The 19,904-nt window shown below is 42.8% G+C and overlaps 1 protein-coding gene across 5 annotated transcripts in view; it reads left to right on the forward strand.

The window, feature by feature from the left end:
- LOC143295939 (muscle-specific protein 300 kDa-like) overlaps positions 1-19,904 on the forward strand; it is a 341,276-nt gene that overhangs the window by 135,418 nt on the left and 185,954 nt on the right. For all 5 annotated transcript variants that reach the window (XM_076607629.1, XM_076607632.1, XM_076607633.1 and 2 more), the window contains exons 3-18: positions 479-643; positions 1,592-1,772; positions 2,354-2,499; positions 2,831-2,983; positions 5,748-5,912; positions 9,405-9,560; positions 12,071-12,238; positions 13,567-13,719; positions 14,388-14,552; positions 14,990-15,172; positions 15,510-15,653; positions 16,275-16,427; positions 17,030-17,194; positions 17,608-17,772; positions 18,345-18,506; positions 19,498-19,638. In XM_076607629.1, the coding sequence (XP_076463744.1) occupies positions 479-643; positions 1,592-1,772; positions 2,354-2,499; positions 2,831-2,983; positions 5,748-5,912; positions 9,405-9,560; positions 12,071-12,238; positions 13,567-13,719; positions 14,388-14,552; positions 14,990-15,172; positions 15,510-15,653; positions 16,275-16,427; positions 17,030-17,194; positions 17,608-17,772; positions 18,345-18,506; positions 19,498-19,638 (2,565 nt within the window). The remainder of the gene's footprint in view (positions 1-478; positions 644-1,591; positions 1,773-2,353; positions 2,500-2,830; positions 2,984-5,747; positions 5,913-9,404; positions 9,561-12,070; positions 12,239-13,566; positions 13,720-14,387; positions 14,553-14,989; positions 15,173-15,509; positions 15,654-16,274; positions 16,428-17,029; positions 17,195-17,607; positions 17,773-18,344; positions 18,507-19,497; positions 19,639-19,904) is intronic.

Raw genomic sequence — 19,904 nt, forward strand, 5'->3', positions numbered from 1 at the left:
GTCTGGCAGTTTGTATGGCACTTATTCTGATAAGGATTTTCTTTGGTGTATTGATACTGATAAATGTTTCTGGCTAATAAACATAAAACAAAAACGTTAATCCCTGAGAATTTTTTTTACATGACATAACTGGACAAGAGCTACCTGTATTACTGTTGTCAGTGTTTGCACAGCTCAGTGTCAGCATATTTTAGATTCATTTTAATTAACAGAAGGCATTTCATATGTAAGTTATTCAATTACAAAGGTTAATATAAAAAAAAGTAATAGTCAAATAAAGAATGAGATTCCAGTCTGCCATGTGAAATGTGCTGGTTTTGCAGGCTACAGTGGTTAATAAAAAAAAAAAAGAAAGAAGAAGGAGATTCCAGTCTGCCATGTGAAATGTGCTAGTTTTGCAGGTTACAAGGGTTCATATGAATTTTTTTTTAAAAGAACAAGATTCCAGTCTATCATGTGAAATGTGCTGGTTCTGCAGGCTCTGCAAGACAGGTGTGAGAAGAACCTGAGGGATCACCAGGTGTATCGTGATGCCTACATGGTGGTCTCCGAATGGCTGGGAACAACCATGGAGAAACTAAATTTGTGCAGCGATGTCCGTGGGGACAGAAGTGCCATAGAGGCTCAGCTCCATAAAGTGGAGGTTTGAACTGTGTGACATTTTGTTTTCTTTGTGAAGGTCTTGTTGCCTGTGTACATAGTCAGGTTAATTTGTGTATTGTGTTGTGTTTTATTGTATTATTGTATTGTATTGTTTGTATATATATATCCGCTTTTATAATCCAGACACATCATTCTAACTGTTCAGAGTCTGTTTATGTGAATTGAACCAAACTCCAACTAAGGAAAAAGCGGAACATATGCAGGACATCAGTGGACGTCTTATAGGCACTATGGCAATACTTTTTGTAGGACGTCAGCTAATTTCTTATAGGCACTCTACTGGTTAAAGATTGGGTAAAGAAATGGCAGGCCTTTCTTAAGTCCTTTGATTTTGGTCCCTATATTACTGATAACAAAAAAAAAGCATTGTTTCTGTCAGTAATAAGCACAGCTATGAAATTTGGAATTTGATATGAAATGTGAAGTAAAATAATGATTTATATAAAAATGAAAAAAAAAAAAAGATTTATCCCAAAAGAGTCTTTGTGACTGACATACCAGCACTTAAAATGCCATTGATATTTTTTTATTCCTTGAGTTTTTAAGATTTTTAACCCATTCAAACCTGATGAGTTAACAGCCTGGGTAGGCTTCCATGCCATATTGATGTCGGAAAATATGTAGAAAATATAATGTTTTCCCTCCAAATTACGATGCGCACATCCGGAAATACTGTAAAAATTAGTTCCCTTTCTTAGCGGTTCATGCAAATGCAGGAACATGAAAACTGTTTCAGTGAGATGAATTTGGACCCCAGAGCAATGCTCGGGCACAGGGATCAATGAGTTGAAGAGATTAAAAACATGTATATACCCTGAATCCCTCAAAAAAAAAAAAAAAAAAGAAAAGAAAAGAAAAAAAAAGAAAGAAAAAAGACCATCAGACAGAGGACGGTCTCTCAGACAGGGTGTGGGTGTGACTGTTGCAGGAGATCAGCAGCATTGTGGCAGTGGGCAAGGAGAAGCTGCGGGAGGCTGAGGACAAGGGCAGTGTGGTGCTGCCCCACACCTCCCAGCAGGGCCAGGAGCTGATCAAGGAGGAGCTCAGCATGCTGCGGGCAGACTTTGAGGGCTTTCAGACCGACCTCAACACCCTCACTGACTCCCTCAGTATGTAAACACTGTCCCCTCATAGAATGTCTTGTCAGCAAGATGCAGGATACAAGACTACTGTATTATTTCAGAAATAGAAATTGTTGACATGTTTGTTGATAAAACGGTGACATACTAAAAAACACAGTCATTACCTCCACAGATAAAGCCAAAGTTTGACCATGCTTCCTCGTTCCAACAAGAACACTTCTTCACACCTTAAAACACCATGTGAACACCTTCATTGTACAGTGATAGTCTGGGCTGGAGAGATGTGTGGGAATGGAAAAGGCAAGGTGTTGATAGTGTAAAGGTCTGGCACAAGCTAATGTTAAGTAGTGCCAGAGAACAGTAGCTGAACTAACTCATCAGATCTGGAAGAAAGTAAACTAGTGATTTTGGCATCTGTTTAGTGATGCTGGTGAAGAAACAGAAAGCTTCACCTGTGTTGGTGGTGGGACAGCCTGTGACAGCTGTCTGCTGATTGTTGCTCCAGGCTTGATCAGTGCATTGGGTTTATGGGAAGGTGGATGTAGTGCAGTATTTAGAGATCTTTCTGCAGGCTCTGACACCACCTTGAAAGTGAAAGTGTTGTGCAGGTTCACTGCGGGACAAGTGGCAGCGCTATGAAGCATTCTATGAGGAGCTGAACCAGTGGATCAAAGACACAGAGACCGACATGAAGTCAGACTCCGAGCTGAAGGCCACACTGGAGCAGAAAGCCATGCAGCTGGAGAAACAAAAGGTCAGCCTGCTTTGTCATCTGTCAGACACAAAGCATACAAGAATCACACACACACACACACACACACAGAGGCATGCATGCAATAACAAATGCAGATGACATAGATGTGGACCCAAATGGAATCTCTCCTTCAAATGACCGCCAAAACCCCATTCAATTGTGCACACAACCTGTCAAGCCCTGTTGTGCACACTACCTGTCAACCCTTACATGACCTGTCAAGCCCTGTTGCACACACCACCTGTGAACCCCAACATGACCTGTCAACCTTTGTTGTGCACACTACCTGTCAACCCCTACATGACCTATCAACCTGGTGTTGTGCCCACAGAGTCTGCATGAAGAGCTGATGCAGCAGCAGGAGTCACTGGACAAGCTGGCGGAGCAGGCCCAGGTGTTGATGCAATCGTCCACAGACAGCCGGGTGGCCACCCAGCTGACCCAGATCAGCTCCAGGTACAGCGCCCTCATCACCGTCTCCAAGGTCAGCATTCTCACTTTGCATCTGGTTTTTTCACTTGTTTGATTTTCGTTGTTGTTGTTGTTGTTGTTGTTGTGTGTGTGTGTGTGTGTGTGTGTGTGTGTGCGTGTGTACCCCAGAATTTTGGACATTTTGTTTTATTTATTTTGATGATGAGAAATGATGACAGGGGTAATGAAGATGCTTTTATGGGGGTCCATAAAGGTCTGAGATTTCTTGAAGGTGCTGCACCAGTATTCTCATGATATATCCCAGCATCACCCTAGCTGAGGGGTACAGCCACATGCAGTGTTGGTCAGGAACTTTGAGCAACACTCCCAAAGACGTGTTCATGAAGTGGATGACCCTCGACTGTGTGGTCCTGGTCTTCCCATTTGAGCCGGTAGCAAACTCAGCTGTGGGTAGGGAGCTGGTCTTTGGCTGAAAAACACACCTCTGATGGGGAATAATACCTCCCAGTCATCCATCTTTCATGCTTACCACTTTGCTGCAGTGACTGGTTTTTGTTGTCTTTGCTGTCCAATTAGCTGCATGATTTCACTGGCACTATACTCATGCTGCTTATTCTATGTCTCCCATGCACATGCACTATGACAGAATTGGTTAGGTGCTGGACTTCTGATCCAGTGTTCACTGGTGATCAGGGTTTGAGGCCCTGTTTCAGCATGGTGTTGTGTCCTTCAGTTAGGCACTTTATTCCAATTTTCCTCACTCCCATCCAGGTATGAATGGGACTCAGTTAGGGAAGGTTAAAATTGCGTAAGGAGAGGATTGGTCCCCATCTTCCTGTACCAAGCCCTTGACACAGCGGATATAAATTCACTGCCCCAATGGCCATAAAAGTCTGTGAGACCTTTTTAACATTTTAGTACTGATAGTCAGATTGTGGGACGTGCTTGTATATAGCTGTGGTTTACAGGACCTGCTGAATCAGTATGAATGAAGTGTATGTCATCCAGCCTTCACCTAACCTGCAACATGTGGTTCACAGGACCTGATGTATGAAAGAAGTGTATGTCATTCATCCTTCACCTAACCTCCCACATGTGTTTCACAGGACCTGATGTATGAAAGAAGTGTATGTCACCCATCCTTCACCAAACCTCCCACATGTGGTTCACAGGACCTGATGTATGAAGGAAGTGTATGTCATCCATCCTTCACCTAACCTCCCACATGTGGTTCACAGGACCTGATGTATGAATGAAGTGTCTGTCATCCATCCTTCGCCTTACCTCCCACATGTGGTTCACAGGACCTGATGTATGAATGAAGTGTCTGTCATCCATCCTTCACCTTACCTCTCACATGTGGTTCACAGGACCTGATGTATGAATGAAGTGTCTGTCATCCATTCTTCACCTAACCTCCCACATGTGGTTCACAGGACCTGATGTATGAAGGAAGTGTCTGTCATCCATCCTTCACCTAACCTCCCACATGTGGTTCACAGGACCTGATGTATGAAGGAAGTGTATGTCATCCATCCTTCACCTAACCTCCCACATGTGGTTCACAGGACCTGATGTATGAATGAAGTGTATGTCATCCATCCTTCACCTAACCTCTCACATGTGGTTCACAGGACCTGATGTATGAAGGAAGTGTCTGTCATCCATCCTTCACCTTACCTCTCACATGTGGTTCACAGGACCTGATGTATGAATGAAGTGTCTGTCATCCATTCTTCACCTAACCTCCCACATGTGGTTCACAGGACCTGATGTATGAAGGAAGTGTCTGTCATCCATCCTTCACCTAACCTCCCACATGTGGTTCACAGGACCTGATGTATGAAGGAAGTGTATGTCATCCATCCTTCACCTAACCTCCCACATGTGGTTCACAGGACCTGATGTATGAATGAAGTGTATGTCATCCATCCTTCACGTAACCTCCCACATGTGGTTCACAGGACCTGATGTATGAAGGAAGTGTCTGTCATCCATCCTTCACCTAACCTCCCACATGTGGTTCACAGGACCTGATGTATGAATGAAGTGTATGTCATCCATCCTTCACGTAACCTCCCACATGTGGTTCACAGGACCTGATGTATGAAGGAAGTGTCTGTCATCCATCCTTCACCTAACCTCCCACATGTGGTTCACAGGACCTGATGTATGAATGAAGTGTATGTCATCCATCCTTCACCTAACCTCCCACATGTGGTTCACAGGACCTGATGTATGAAGGAAGTGTCTGTCATCCATCCTTCACCTAACCTCCCACATGTGGTTCACAGGACCTGATGTATGAAGGAAGTGTCTGTCATCCAGCCTTCACCTAACCTCCCACATGTGGTTCACAGGACCTGATGTATGAAGGAAGTGTCTGTCATCCATCCTTCACCAAACCTTCCACATGTGGTCCTTAGGACCTGAAGCAGTATGAATGAAGTGTCTTTCATCCATCCTTCACCTAACCTCCAACATGTGGTCCTTAGGACCTGATGTATGAAAGAAGTGTATGTGATCCATCCTTCACCTAACCTCCCACATGTGGTTCACAGGACCTGATGTATGAAAGAAGTGTCTGTCATCCATCCTTCACCAAACCTCCCACATGTTGTTCACAGGACCTGATGTATGAAAGAAGTGTATGTCACCCATCCTTCACCAAACCTCCCACATGTGGTTCACAGGACCTGATGTATGAAGGAAGTGTATGTCATCCAGCCTTCACCTAACGTCCCACATGTGGTCCTTAGGACCTGACATCAAAGAAGTGTATGTCATCCAGCCTTCACCAAACCTCTGGTCCACAGGACCTGTTGAAGCGGTATGATCAGACGAACCAGGACCACCAGCACTACAGCCAGGTGTACTCCCAGACCCGGGCCTGGCTGCAGGACACCTATAACAAGCTGTCGGTGTGCTCCGACACCACTGGCGACAAGTCCACCATCCAGACACAGCTGGACAAACTGCAGGTCAGTGCTGGGGCAGGGGTGTGGGGGTGGGTGCTGTCGCTGGGCTGATGGGACTTTTAGGGACATTTTTAAAATATTGTTTAAAACTGAAGAGATCGTGCAGGGTGCATTTGATCTGTCTCTGGCCTTCACATTGAATGCACTAACAGCTGTTTCAGGCATACATACGCCATACAGCTTGAAAACTGCATTTGAAAAATGGATGTTTCAGCCCAAATTTACTGTTATTTAGTGATTTATCTAAATGATAGCTGTGGTATTGCATTGTAAAGAAAGCACCTGTAGTTATCTATGGTGTCTTATTACATTGGCTGCCTATGCCACTGTTTGCTGAAAATTCAGCCTCATTTCATTGTGCCCCCAAGAGGAAAACTGCAAGTTCCCAAATGGTCCTCAGCTTTTTGTGGACCTATTTATAGGATATTTGTTCAGAAAAAAATGGAGGAATGACTGAGAACTGTACAGAGGATGAGTCAAACTGATGCAAATGCTGTTTCGTATCTTAAGGAAATGGCCTGCTGTGGATATGAATATTCAAGGAACTGGTGAAGAAATATTGATCATGATGATGATAATGGTAGAACTAAAGTCTAGTTATGGTGTTGATTTTTATGTGAGTATAATGGTGACAAATGACATTTTATTATTGATGTTGGTAGAAGCTCTGTATGCACTTGCAGTATCTTTCAACATGACTGATAAGACAGCTTGGAATGAAGTCAGTGTATATTATTGTTATTTACAGTTTTACTTTATACCTGATAAACAAATGATTTCATGGCCCACCATTTTGTTGTCTGCAGAATTTTGTACAGGTAAGCTCCTTCCCTTTTCAGATCAAATAACATGTCCCAAGGTGTGCTGTGTTACATCAACTTAAGTTACAGTCATCAAAACACTTGTGTTCTTCTCTCACCTGCACATCTTTCAAGATTAACACAAACAGCAGCTTTGTCTTCAACTGCTTACACCAGAGATTGTCATAAGCTTACAGTTGGGCCACCAGCAAAATGAAAGTTGTATCATGAAAAATAGTTCTCCACTGCAATGGGAATTAATTTACAGCTCAGTCTTTTGTGAAGGACTGTGACACTCAGACTAGGAGGCAAGATTGCTCTGACTCTTTGTGCTGCAGCCCTAGGGGCTAGTTGGCCTTTTTGGGGATCATCCCAGTGCCGACTGTCCTAAAGCCCTCTTGGCCAAGAGAGTGGGGATGTAACTTGGGCAAGACACCTTCCACTAAAATAAGATTCTTGGCCAGATAGTGGGGACAGCAGTTGCCTCCACTGCTGTTCTGATGGTCTGCTGGACTCGACTATCATACGAATGACTCAAAAAGGGATGAGCACTATTTACATTCTTGATGCAGTTATCCCCTGGCTCTCCTCTAAAACTAAAAAATAATGACACACTTTCCACACATCAATCCATTACATCATAACAAGTTTGGAGTGTGTGTATGTGTGTCACATTGTGTGCCGCCTGACCTGACCTGACTTGTCTTCATTTGTTGTCATGAAACCCAAAAGGACTAATGAACAGAACAAACGAGATGAATGCATTCTTGCTTATATTTGGCTTATAGTGTATGAAAAACTGCAATTGCCGAGTGATTAAAGCGTTGGACTTTCAATCTGAGGGTCCTGGATTCGAATCTCGGTAACAGCATCTGGGGGTAAAGGGTGGAGATTTTACTAGTCTCCCAGGTCAACATATGTGCAGACCTGTTAGTGCCAAAGCCACCTTTGTGTGTATGTGCAAGCAGGAGATCAAATACGCACATTAAAGATCCTGTAATCCATGTCAGCTTTTAATGGGTTATGGAAACAAGAACATACCCAACATGCACACCCCTGAAAATGGAGTATGGCTGCCTACATGGTTGGCTAAAACGGTCATACACGTAAAAGCCCACTTTTGTACATACAAGTGAACATGGGAGTTGCAGCCCAGGAACATTGTGCAATAGCTTTCATAAAATCACATAACAGTTGTCGAGTAGATTACTGAATGTACATAATTTGGCTGTTTTGTACATCATGACACAATATACTGGTATTGATAGATCACATGCTTATAACAAGACTGTTTTTTATGTTGGTATGTCTGTAAACCTTCCCCATGCAATGTTCGGATAGTGTGCAGTTAGTCAAGAGTTTACAAAGAGCTTGTTTTTTGTGAGTGGGATCAGTTTATCAGTTGAATCATTATCTTACTTGATAGTCATTACTATTAATTTTGTTACTGAAGCCTGAACGGCTGTATTCAGTTTTCCCTTGTTTTCAGAACTAACCGTATCTACTTTTGATTGTTTAAGTACAGCAGGTTTAAGTCTAATGTATTGAATGCTAATTGAACAGTTCAAAAATCACTCTAGCCCTGAATCATTAAGAACATTTCTTTACAAATAGTAGCCAAGGATTTTCGTATTCTATCTTGGCTGTTCAATATGAAAGTATATGCCTTTTATTACATAGGTATGTAGAATATGTATCAAGTAACTAAGAACAGTGCCATGCTATGTAAAATCCAATAGGAAATCTGCCCTATTCTGCTAGTGTTGGTGGATTCACTGTCCTAGAATGTACACCTGTAATCAGTTTGCAAAATGTTATATGCATTGTTATATGCATTTACTCATGTAGCTGTTTTGAAGAGACAGTTTCTAAAGAATCCAGACATTGTTGTGTTGTATGAACTGCCAGTCTTCTCTTTTGATGTCCTTATTTCCCCTTTCCATTCACAGGTGTTGTTGCAGGAGTTTGTGGTGATGATGTTGCAGGAGTTAGTGTTGATGTTGTTGCAGGAGTTTGTGTTGATGTTGTTTCAGGTGGTGATGTTGTTGCAGGAGTTTGTGGTGATGATGTTGCTGGAGTTAGTGTTGATGTTGTTGCAGGAGTTTGTGTTGATGTTGTTTCAGGTGGTGATGTTGTTGCAGGAGTTTGTGGTGATGTTGCAGGAGTTTGTGGTGATGTTGCAGGTGGTGATGTTGTTGCAGGAGTTTGTGGTGTTATAGGAGTTTGTGGTGATGATGTTGCTGGAGTTAGTGTTGATGTTGTTGCAGGAGTTTGTGTTGATGTTGTTTCAGGTGGTGATGTTGTTGCAGGAGTTTGTGGTGATGTTGCAGGAGTTTGTGGTGATGTTGCAGGTGGTGATGTTGTTGCAGGAGTTTGTGGTGTTATAGGAGTTTGTGGTGATGATGTTGCAAGAGTTTGTGGTGATGTTGCAGGAGTTTGTGGTAGTGATGTTGCAGGAGTTGGTGGTGATGTTGCTGCAGGAGTTTGTGGTAGTGATATTGCAAGAGTTTGGGGTGATCTTGATGATTTTGCAGGAGTTTGTGGTGATGTTGCAGGTGGTGATGTTGTTGCAGGTGGTGATGATGTTGCAGGACTTTGTGACGATGATGTTGTTGCAAGAGTTTGTGGGGTTATGTTGTTGTTGTAGGACTTTGTGGATATGATGATGCAGGAGTTTGTGGTGATGTTGTTGCAGGAGTTTGTGGTGATGAAGGAGGAGGGGCAGGTACTGATCCACACGGCCAACACCTGGGGAGAGAAGACCATGACCAACACGGCGGCAGAAGGTCGTGAGGTCATCCGACAGGAACTGCAGCAGCTGCAGTCTGACTGGGAGAAGATGCTGTCTCACGTACGTTGTTGTGACTGGGAATTGCACAACATGGCTAGTTTTGCTTTGCAGGGTGTCTTGGTTGTATTGATTAGCAGACGCACCTGAAACACACACGAACAATAATTTCAGGTTCTTAATTGAATAGTGTTACATTCCTTGATGTAACTAGGACACTTGACCATAGTAATGAGAGGAAATGGCTCAGCAATGGATGGACCTGCTTATTGAATGCAAGGCTTATTGATATGGACCATCATCCATGACTGAATACCAAGCCCATGAATAATATGGTTATGACTTTTTTACCAGACTGTATCCGAAATGAGATAGAACTTGTCACTTTGCAGGTGATGGACACCAGAATGGCTGTGAATGTTATGTATAAGATATATAGATAGATAGATATATGTATGTTATGTACAAATTTGATCATCAGTCCAAGATAGATATATGTATGTTATGTACAAATTTGATCATCAGTCCTATAGACTCAGCAGTCTTCTTTGTATTTTTTGCTGTACATATTTGATGGTAATTTTTACCAAACTGATGCCAAAATGAGACAGAATATTGACATGAGACAGAATAGATGTGATGGCATGAGCCAGAATAGACATGATGGAAGGAGACAGAATAGTCATGATGGCTTGAGACAGAATAGACATAATGACATGAGACAGAATAGACATGATGGAAGGAGACAGAATAGACATAATGACATGAGACAGAATAGTCATGATGGCTTGAGACAGAATAGACATAATGACTTGAGACAGAATAGACATGATGGAAGGAGACAGAACAGACATAATGACATGAGACAGAATAGTCATGATGGCTTGAGACAGAATAGACATAATGACATGAGACAGAATAGACATGATGGAAGGAGACAGAACAGACATGATGGCAGGAGACAGAACAGACATGATCTCATGAGACAGAGAACAGACATGATGGCAGGAGACAGAACAGACATGACATGAGACAGAACAGACACGACATGAGACAGAACAGACATAATAGCATGAGACAGAACAGACATGACATGATACAGACATGACATGAGACAGACATGACATGAGACAGAACAGACATAATAGCATGAGACAGAACAGACATGACATGATACAGAACAGACATAATCACATGAGACAGAACAGACATAATCACATGAGACAGAACAGACATGACATGAGACAGAACAGACATAATCACATGAGACAGAACAGACATGACATGAGACAGAACAGACATAATCACATGAGACAGAACAGACATGACATGAGACAGAACAGACATAATCATCAGACTGAACAGATATAATCACATGTGACAGAACAGACATAATTGCATCAGACAGAACAGACATGACATAAGACAGAACAGACACGACATGAGACAGAACAGACATAATCGCATGAGACAGAACAGACATGACATGAGACAGAACAGACATGACATGAGACAGAACAGACATGACATGAGACAGAACAAACATAATCACATGAGACAGAACAGACATAATCACATGTGATTATGTCTGTTCTGTCTCATGTGATTATGTCTGTTCTGTCTCATGTCATGTCTGTTCTGTCTGATGCAATTATGTCTGTTCTGTCTCATGTGATTATATCTGTTCAGTCTGATGCGATTATGTCTGTTCTGTCTTATGTGATTATGTCTGTTCTGACTCATGTGATTATGTCTGTTCTGTCTCATGTCAGAACAGACATGACATGAGACAGAACAGACATGACACGAATCAGACATGACATGAGACAGAACAGACATAATCGCATGAGACAGAACAGACATGACACAAATCAGACATGACATGAGACAGAACAGACATAATCGCATGAGACAGAACAGACATGACACAAATCAGACATGACATGAGACAGAACAGACATAATTGCATGAGACAGAACAGACATGACATGAGACAGAACAGACATAATCGCATGAGACAGAACAGACATGACATGAGACAGAACAGACATAATCGCATGAGACAGAACAGACATGACATGAGACAGAACAGACATGACATGAGACAGAACAGACATAATCACATGAGACAGAACAGACATGACATGAGATAGAACAGACAAAATCACATGAGACAGAACAGACATGACATGAGACAGAACAGAAATAATCGCATGAGACAGAACAGACATGACATGAGATAGAACAGACAAAATCACATGAGACAGAACAGACATGACATGAGACAGAACAGACATGACACGAATCAGACATGACATGAGACAGAACAGACGTAATCGCATGAGACAGAACAGACACGACATGAGACAGACATGACATGAGATAGAACAGACAAAATCACATGAGACAGAACAGACATGACATGAGACAGAACAGACATAATCGCATGAGACAGAACAGATATGACATGAGACAGAACAGACATTACATGAGACAGAAAGATGGCATGAGAGAATGATTGCATGAGACAGAACAAACAGCATGTCATGAGACAGAGTGGTATTACTGTGCAGGTTACAGACACCAAGGTGATGCTGGAGTCGTGCCTGATGCAGTGGACAGACTTCAGTGCCAGTCACGACCAGGTGGTCCGCTGGCTGAAGGACATGGAGAAACGCCTGAGGGAGACACACCTCAAGGCGGACCTCAGTGAGAAGAAGGCAGAGCTACAGAGGTGTAAGGTGAGGCTGGGGAGTAGGGAAATGGGCAGGGGGGAGTTCACAGCATGAGGGTGGAATGAGGGTGGAGTGTGTTGCTGTCAACTGGGTTGGTTTGTTGCATCAGAGTTTGGGGTGTCAAGATTTATGTGATATCGGAGTTGCTTTGATAAAGGTTTTTTATTTGTTGTGTCGATTGGGTTGGTTTGTTGCATCAGAGTTTGGGGTGTCAAGATTTATGTGATATCGGAGTTGCTTTGATAAAGTTTTTTATTTGTTGTGTCGACTGGGTTGGTTTGTTGCATCAGAGTTTGGGGTGTCAAGATTTATGTGATATCGGAGTTGCTTTGATAAAGGTTTTTTATTTGTTGTGTCGACTGGGTTGGTTTGTTGCATCAGAGTTTGGGGTGTCAAGATTTATGTGATATCGGAGTTGCTTTGATAAAGATTTTTTATTTGTTGTGTCGACTGGGTTGGTTTGTTGCATCAGAGTTTGGGGTGTCAAGATTTATGTGATATCGGAGTTGCTTTGATAAAGGTTTTTTATTTGTTGTGTCGACTGGGTTGGTTTGTTGCATCAGAGTTTGGGGTGTCAAGATTTATGTGATATCGGAGTTGCTTTGATAAAGATTTTTTATTTGTTGTGTCGACTGGGTTGGTTTGTTGCATCGGAGTTTGGGGTGTCTGGGTGTATGTGATACGGAGTTTCTTTGATAAAGGTTTTTGATTTTTTTTTCTCTATGGGGTGTCTGGGTTAAAATCATATATTTGTTGTTGAGATAAAGGTTTTTTCTCTTTGTTTGTGGGGTGTCTGGGTTTATGTCATGAAGGAGTTGCTTAGATCAAGATTTTTCAGTTTTTTCTTTATGAGGTCTCTGGGTTTATGTTATGTAGAAGCTACTTAGATAAAGGTTTCTCTTTCTCTTTTTGGGGGGTGTCTGGGTTTATTTCCAGGAGGAAATGCTTAGATAAACGTTTTTCATTCTTTTGGGAGGTGCCTCGGTTTATTTCCTGTAGGAGTTACTAAGAATTTTTTTTTCTTTCTTTCTGTGCATTCATGCTTGTGCACATGACATTGTGTGTGCTTTACTGCAGGATAGAGAAGGTACTCTGTTTTAGAATGTTGTTTTGTTTGTTGATATCTTGTCTGTGAATTAATTCACAGAGACTGTGTGTTGTGCTAGGAAACTCTGTCCTCAAACTGTACAGTTTTATATATATATATATATATATATATATGAAATGGACTTTAAAGCATTCATGGAATTCATTCTCAAAACAAGGAATTTTTTTCTTCAAAATGTTAGTCTTGGTGTGCAATGTTGACCGTTGTGTGATGGCGTGTCCCCCAGACCATGTACCAGGACGTAGTGTCATATGAGCAGATGGTAGAGTCAATGACCAACAAGGCCACAGACCTGGTGGAGAAAAGTCACACCACCAAGGTCACCACGGACACCTCAGGGGTCATGGCCAGGTACAATGCCGTCAAGGAGCAAGCCAAGGTCAGTCCTTGAAGATTTTTTGTTCCTTATTGTGTGAATTCTGTTTATTTAAGGGATACAAGGAAGGAGAAAACCAGGCATTTTTCATGAATGACTAGCCTATCATTATCATTTATTCTTTCTTATCCTTTTTCTGTGCTGCTGCTGATGATGATGGAGATGATGAACTGGTTTTACATTTTCAGGAAAATGACTAGATCTGTATCAGCATCTAGTCTGGTTGCATTGTTTTGCCAAGAAATTATCGCACTAAACTGATGAGCCCGTCGGTAAATACTCAGCATTGTTTATATTTGACTAAATTTATGAGCCCATCACAAAATACTCAGCATTGTTTATATCTAAATTTATAAGCCAATCAGAAAATACTTAGCATTGTTCATATCCAAATCTGTAAGCCACTCAGAAAATTGCATTGTTAGGATCCAAATATGTTAGCCAGTTTGTTAAAAAAAATCAGCATCATTTATGTCTTACTAAATTTTAAACCAAATTTTCCTTTTGTATACAATTTTTTCAAGAGTGAATGACGTAATGTGAAGATTTTTTCTCCAAAAGTTCGGATATTTCTGTTATTGTATTATTCTTGTTGTTTTGTGTGTGTGCGTATGTGTTCAAACATAAATCAATGTGATGATCCTAGTCAGTTGTGTTGTTGATGACTGCAGGAACTGCTGGCCAAGAATGAGCAGTACGTGGCCCAGCACCAGATGTTCCACGACTGCTGTAACAGCTTCATCAACTGGCTCCGCACGGCTGTAGAGAAAATGGCCACCTGTTCGGACACCTATGGGGAGAAGTCTGCCATAGAAACCAAACTGGATCGTGCCAAGGTGAATGGATGGCGTGGTGTGGTGTTGTGTGTCCAACTGGAAATGTATTTTGGAGATGTGTCCTTTTTGACAGATAGTTCTCTGCTGCATTCAGAACAGTTTGTGTGCTCAAGATATAGCAAGACAAAAACAAAAAGGAAAATGTATGCTCAAGATATAGCAAGACAAAAACGAAAAAGGAAAGCAAAGTAACATTTAGGAAATTTGATGTTTTTGAAAGAAGTGGGTATGTGAACAGATAGGCATCCCCAACCTGAATTGACATCCTCACCCCAAACCAGCATGCTGTTTTCCCCACCCCAAATTGGCATGCTCTTTGTCCTTGACCTAAACTGGCATGCTGTTTTCCCTATCTCAAATTTGCAAGCTCTTCATCCCCTTCCCAAACTGGCATGTTGTTTGTCCCCATCCCTAACTGGCATGCTGTTTGTCTCCAGACATTGCTGCACAGCCTGGAGGAGGGCAACCAGCGCCTGGACCAGGCCACCATGGCAGGGGAGACCACCCTGCCCAGTACCTCCGCCTCAGGGCAGACCAAGATCCGACAGGAGCTGCAGATCATGGCCAGAGACTTTGAGGACTTCAGGACACACCTGGTGGAGGCTCAGCAAGACTTGGAGGTATGTGGTGCCCTGTTTGTCATGACTTTCTGCAAGGAAAAGTGGACAACTGATAGTGGAATAATGATAGGCACCATGGCAGAATCTGTTACTTCTGATCCAGTGTTAACCAGTGATCAGGGTTTTAGGTCCCATTTCAGCATGGTGTTGTGCCCTTGTGAAAGGCACTTTCCTCTGATTTTCTCCACTCTACCCAGGTGCAGAATGTGGAAAGAGAGGATCGGGCCCTGCCAAGCCCAAGACACAGTCGATGTGAATTCACTGCCCTGATGTCCGTAAAATGCCGTAGGACCTTTAACCTTTATCCTTAACGTGAATGTGTGTGTGTCCACCACAGACATGCCTGTCTCGGTGGGACGAGTACGAGGAGAGCTACCAGCAGTTCAGCGCCTGGCTGAGGGAAGCAGAGATCCAGCTGAGAGCAGAGACAGAGCACACAGCCACAGTGGAGGAGAAGAAACGTCGCTGGAATGACTGCCAGGTGCGTGGGGCTGAGCGGAATGTTGGAGGGGGTGGGGTGGGGGGTTTCATGGAGATGTGTCTGTCAGTAGTTATGTGGGGTGTGGAGGTAATTACCCTCCAAAAAGAAAGAAATCACCGAAAAAGAACCCCAAAAGAAAGAAACCCCCTAAAGAAAGAAAACCCCACAAAGAACCCAAAAGGAAAGAAATCTCCATAAAAGAACCCACAAAGGAAGAATCCCTCCCCAGAAGAAACGTCACTGAAGTGACTGTGAAGTTTGTACTGCTGTATGGAATGATGTTGGAGTTTGTGTGTGTGTTTCAGGCAGTAGTTATTAATGAGGCATGGGGGTCATCACCTGTGTTTGATTTTTGATTGGGTGGTTTCATGTTTTGTTGGTTTGTGTATGTGTGTGGTCTTCAGTTTGACATCTATTCACATAGTGTGATTTTAGGGGTGAAAAAACCCTCCCCAAGAAAAAGAAAAGGAAATTCAACATTTTAAGGAACAATGTATGCTGCAAACTTATTATTTGAAAAACAAAAACAAAACTGTGTGTGTATGTTTATTTTATTTTGCCAGCACTTAGGTCGGTTCCATGCAATCCCTTGGAGGATATGACTTGTTTCTCCTCCTCCAGGGCCAGCTGGAAGAGCTTGTGTCGCAGCAGTCCTCTCTGGACGTGGTCAGTGAAAAGGCACAGGTCCTGCTGCAGACCAACGCTGATGCCAAGACCTCCCATGCCATCACCCAGCTCAACACTAGATACCAGGCTGTCATCGCTTTGGCCAAGGTCTGAGGAGAGGGGTTTTTTTTGGGGGGAGGGGGCCGGCGGGGGTGGGGGTGGGGGGTTACTGATTTGTCTAAAAATATGTTGACCTTGGACATAAAAAAAATCTCCTCCCTTAATTCCACCAAGTGTGCTGAAATCAGGAATTAAACTCTGGAAACTCCAGTGAGAAAGAATCCAGCACTCTTGGAAGGTGGCAGAATGGTTAAGACATTTATCTGCCAATACAGTGTTCATGAGGGCACGAAAAACCAAATTGGGCATCTAGTCATTTAGATGAGATGATAAGGAACCCATGGCAAGAAAAGTGTTGTCCTCTGGCAAAATTCTGTAGGAGAAATCAAGTATGATAGGTTCACAAGTATATGCATACACTTAAGGCCTGACTAGCATGTTGGGTTATGCTGCTGGTAAGGCATCTACCTAGCAGATGTGTAGCTGGTCAGGCATCTACCTAGCAGATGTGTAGCTGGTCAGGCATCTACCTAGCAGATGTGTAGCTGGTCAGGCATCTACCTAGCAGATGTGTAACATATGAATTTGTCTGATCATAGTGAGGCCTCCTTGAGAAACAGAAACTGATGGTGTTGACACCCTGTGTGCAGGACCTGTGCAACAGCCTGGAGTCTGCCTACAACCACCACCGGCTGTACAAGCAGCACCAGGGTCAGTTCTGTGACTGGCTGCAGGAGACACGCCAACACATCCACGATGTGCAGGACGTCAGGGGGTCCAAGGACAATGTCAACAGCAGGCTCACCAACATCCAGGTCAGGGTCATGTTCAGTCATGACATCAGTCTGCATGGGAGTTTCAGTTTCAAAGAAGTGTAAAAACCAGTACAGTGGGGTTCTTGTAAGTTCTAAATCTGAACATCTCATGTTACTCAGTATCACTGCAGACTTTGCTTATTGAAACAATACTTTAAACTGCAGATCCTTCTCCCCCTAAACCGACTTTGTGCATTTGTAGGTGTTGATGTGTTTGTGTGAAGCAGTAGGAGGCTTCAGAAGAGGTGGGAGAGGTGTTTGATTCATGAGTGATGTAACACTGTTAATAAAAATCGTGTTTTTAGTGAGTTGGTATCGTAGCATTTTTTGTTAGATTCTTATTCTTACTAGATGTATTGTTGAATGCACATTATAAATAATCATAGTTATAATGATGATAATGTGTGTTGCAGGCCACACAAGCGGCACTGGACCACGGTCACAGCTTGCTGCGCAGTCTGCTGGACAGTGCAGAGAAGACGCTGCCCTCCACCAACCCCAAGGGCTGTCAGGTCATCCGCCAGGAGACAGAGAGCGCCAAGACTGACTATGAGAACATTCTCACTGAGCTATCACAGGTGATTTGTGGCTCTGTGTGGGGGTAGGGGGGTGGGTGGAGGAGGGAGATTGGTGTGTGTGTGTTTATGTCTACGTGCAATGCACACAATCATCAGTTTTGTTCTTTTTATCTGACATAATCTTCAGTAAATTATGCTCTTTGCTTTAATCACAAGCTTCCTGTTTTCTTTTTCAGTGCTTTGTGTGCTTGTTTGGCTCTTCCAGGTGTGCACATATTTGGCAGGATAAAAGGTATAGGTTAACTAACCCCTTGACTGGTGCTGATAAGTGTGTTTATCAATGAAGGCTGTCATCTTATTGTGATAGAATTGAGATTACAGGTTAGAACGTCGGTCACCATTCTTTATTCAGACTTTTTCCTTTTTGAACTGCATTGCTCATGTTCAATAAAAAGATCAGTAAAATCAATTACACCACTCAAAAGTTTTCAAGAAATAGTTTGTGTACTTCATGCCACACAGATTTCATTCCTCCAAGGTTTAGCAGTCAAGGGGTGAAGGTAGAACACGTAGTTTCGATTCATACACTCGTCATCAGACGCCTTGCAGTGGTCTGACGTGTGTGTCTGCAGGTGAAACGTAACCTGGAGGCAGCACTGTCCCACTGGGATGACTACGATCGTCTGTACCAGCAGCTTGTGGACTGGGTCACCGACACAGAGCGTCGTCTGGCCTCTGACCCCGAACTGAAATCAGACCTGCCGGAAAAGAGATCCTGTCTGGAAAAGTACAAGGTGAGAGGAAGGCTTGGTTTGTTTGCTTGTTTGTTTGTGGAAGTTGGTTTTTATGAACAGTTTGGTCTAGTTTTCGACTTAAGCTTGTAAACAAAAGTTGAATCTGTGTAATCACCCAGTCATGGTTTAATTTTTACGTGTTTGTTTTTGTGTATGTGTCGGGGGAGTGGGGGGGGGGTTGAGGGGGGTGGGGGGGGGGGGTTCAAATAGCATAGCAGTTGAATAAAACTTGACACTACAAGAAAACTTACCATACTAGTTTACACACAGTTTCAGCACACAACACTTCATTTCATCAAAAGGCACATGTTGCCACAAAGTTGACACTGGAGGAACATGTTTTCACATTACTGTGCGTGTACTGACAGTGTATGCATTGTGTGTCATGTTTGTGTACAGGTTGTTTAGACAGACATGTTTAACACTTTGTTGTGTGTGTACTGACAGTGCGTGCATCATGCGTCATATTTGTGTACAGGTTTTTCAGGTGGGCTTTATATCTTGCACATTGTTGTGTGTGTACTGTCAGTGTGTGTATCCTGTGTCATGTTTGTGTACAGGCTGTTACAGGCAGACATTATGTTTTGCAAGTTATTGTGTGTGTACTGACTGTGTGTGCATTGTGTGCTATATTTATGTACAAGCTTTTGTGGCAGACACTAAGTTTTACACATTTCAGTGTGTGTACTGACAGTTTGTGTATCATGTGACATGTTTCTGTGCAAACTCTTCATGTACTTTGTGTTATGTGTGTGTGAACAGGCCCATCAGGTGGACATTGTGTTTTACACATTATTATAAGTGTACTGATAGTGTGTCATGTGTCTGTGTATATGCTCTTCAGGTGGACATTGTGTTTCACACATGGTGTGTGCACTGTGTATGCACTGTGTATGATTTGTGTGTACAGGTCCTTTAGGTTTAGGTTTTACACATTATTCTATGTGTACTGAGAGTGTGTATACTGTGTGTTGTGTGTGTGTGTGTACAGGCCCTTCAGGTGGACATCACCTCTCACAAGGACCTGATTGACAAGCTGAATGACAAGGCGGGACAGGTGAAGGATGGAGTGCCACAGTCCCACGTGTCTGAACTGCAGACCCGCTACGCCAAGCTGCAGCACACCTGCAAGGTAGGTCTGAGTGCTGTGAAAGGTTCAGTGGCAAAGAAGATAATATATCACAGTGAGATCGGTATTTTTTTTTGCTGTTTCAGTTTCAAGGGAGAGGGGTATAGGCCCCAGAATTCAGGATACAAAAATAAGAAATTACCCCTGTATTTTATGGTATCTTATGTTGAAGAGTGTGTGTTGCGTAAATGAGGAAGTAGGGAAGGTAGAGGACCAGTTGAAGAACCACAAAGAGTACCACAAGACCTACCCTAGCTTACCTTACCTTA

This window comes from Babylonia areolata, chromosome 21, assembly GCF_041734735.1.
Source record: "Babylonia areolata isolate BAREFJ2019XMU chromosome 21, ASM4173473v1, whole genome shotgun sequence".
In the NCBI taxonomy this organism is placed as follows: Eukaryota; Metazoa; Mollusca; class Gastropoda; order Neogastropoda; family Buccinidae; genus Babylonia; species Babylonia areolata.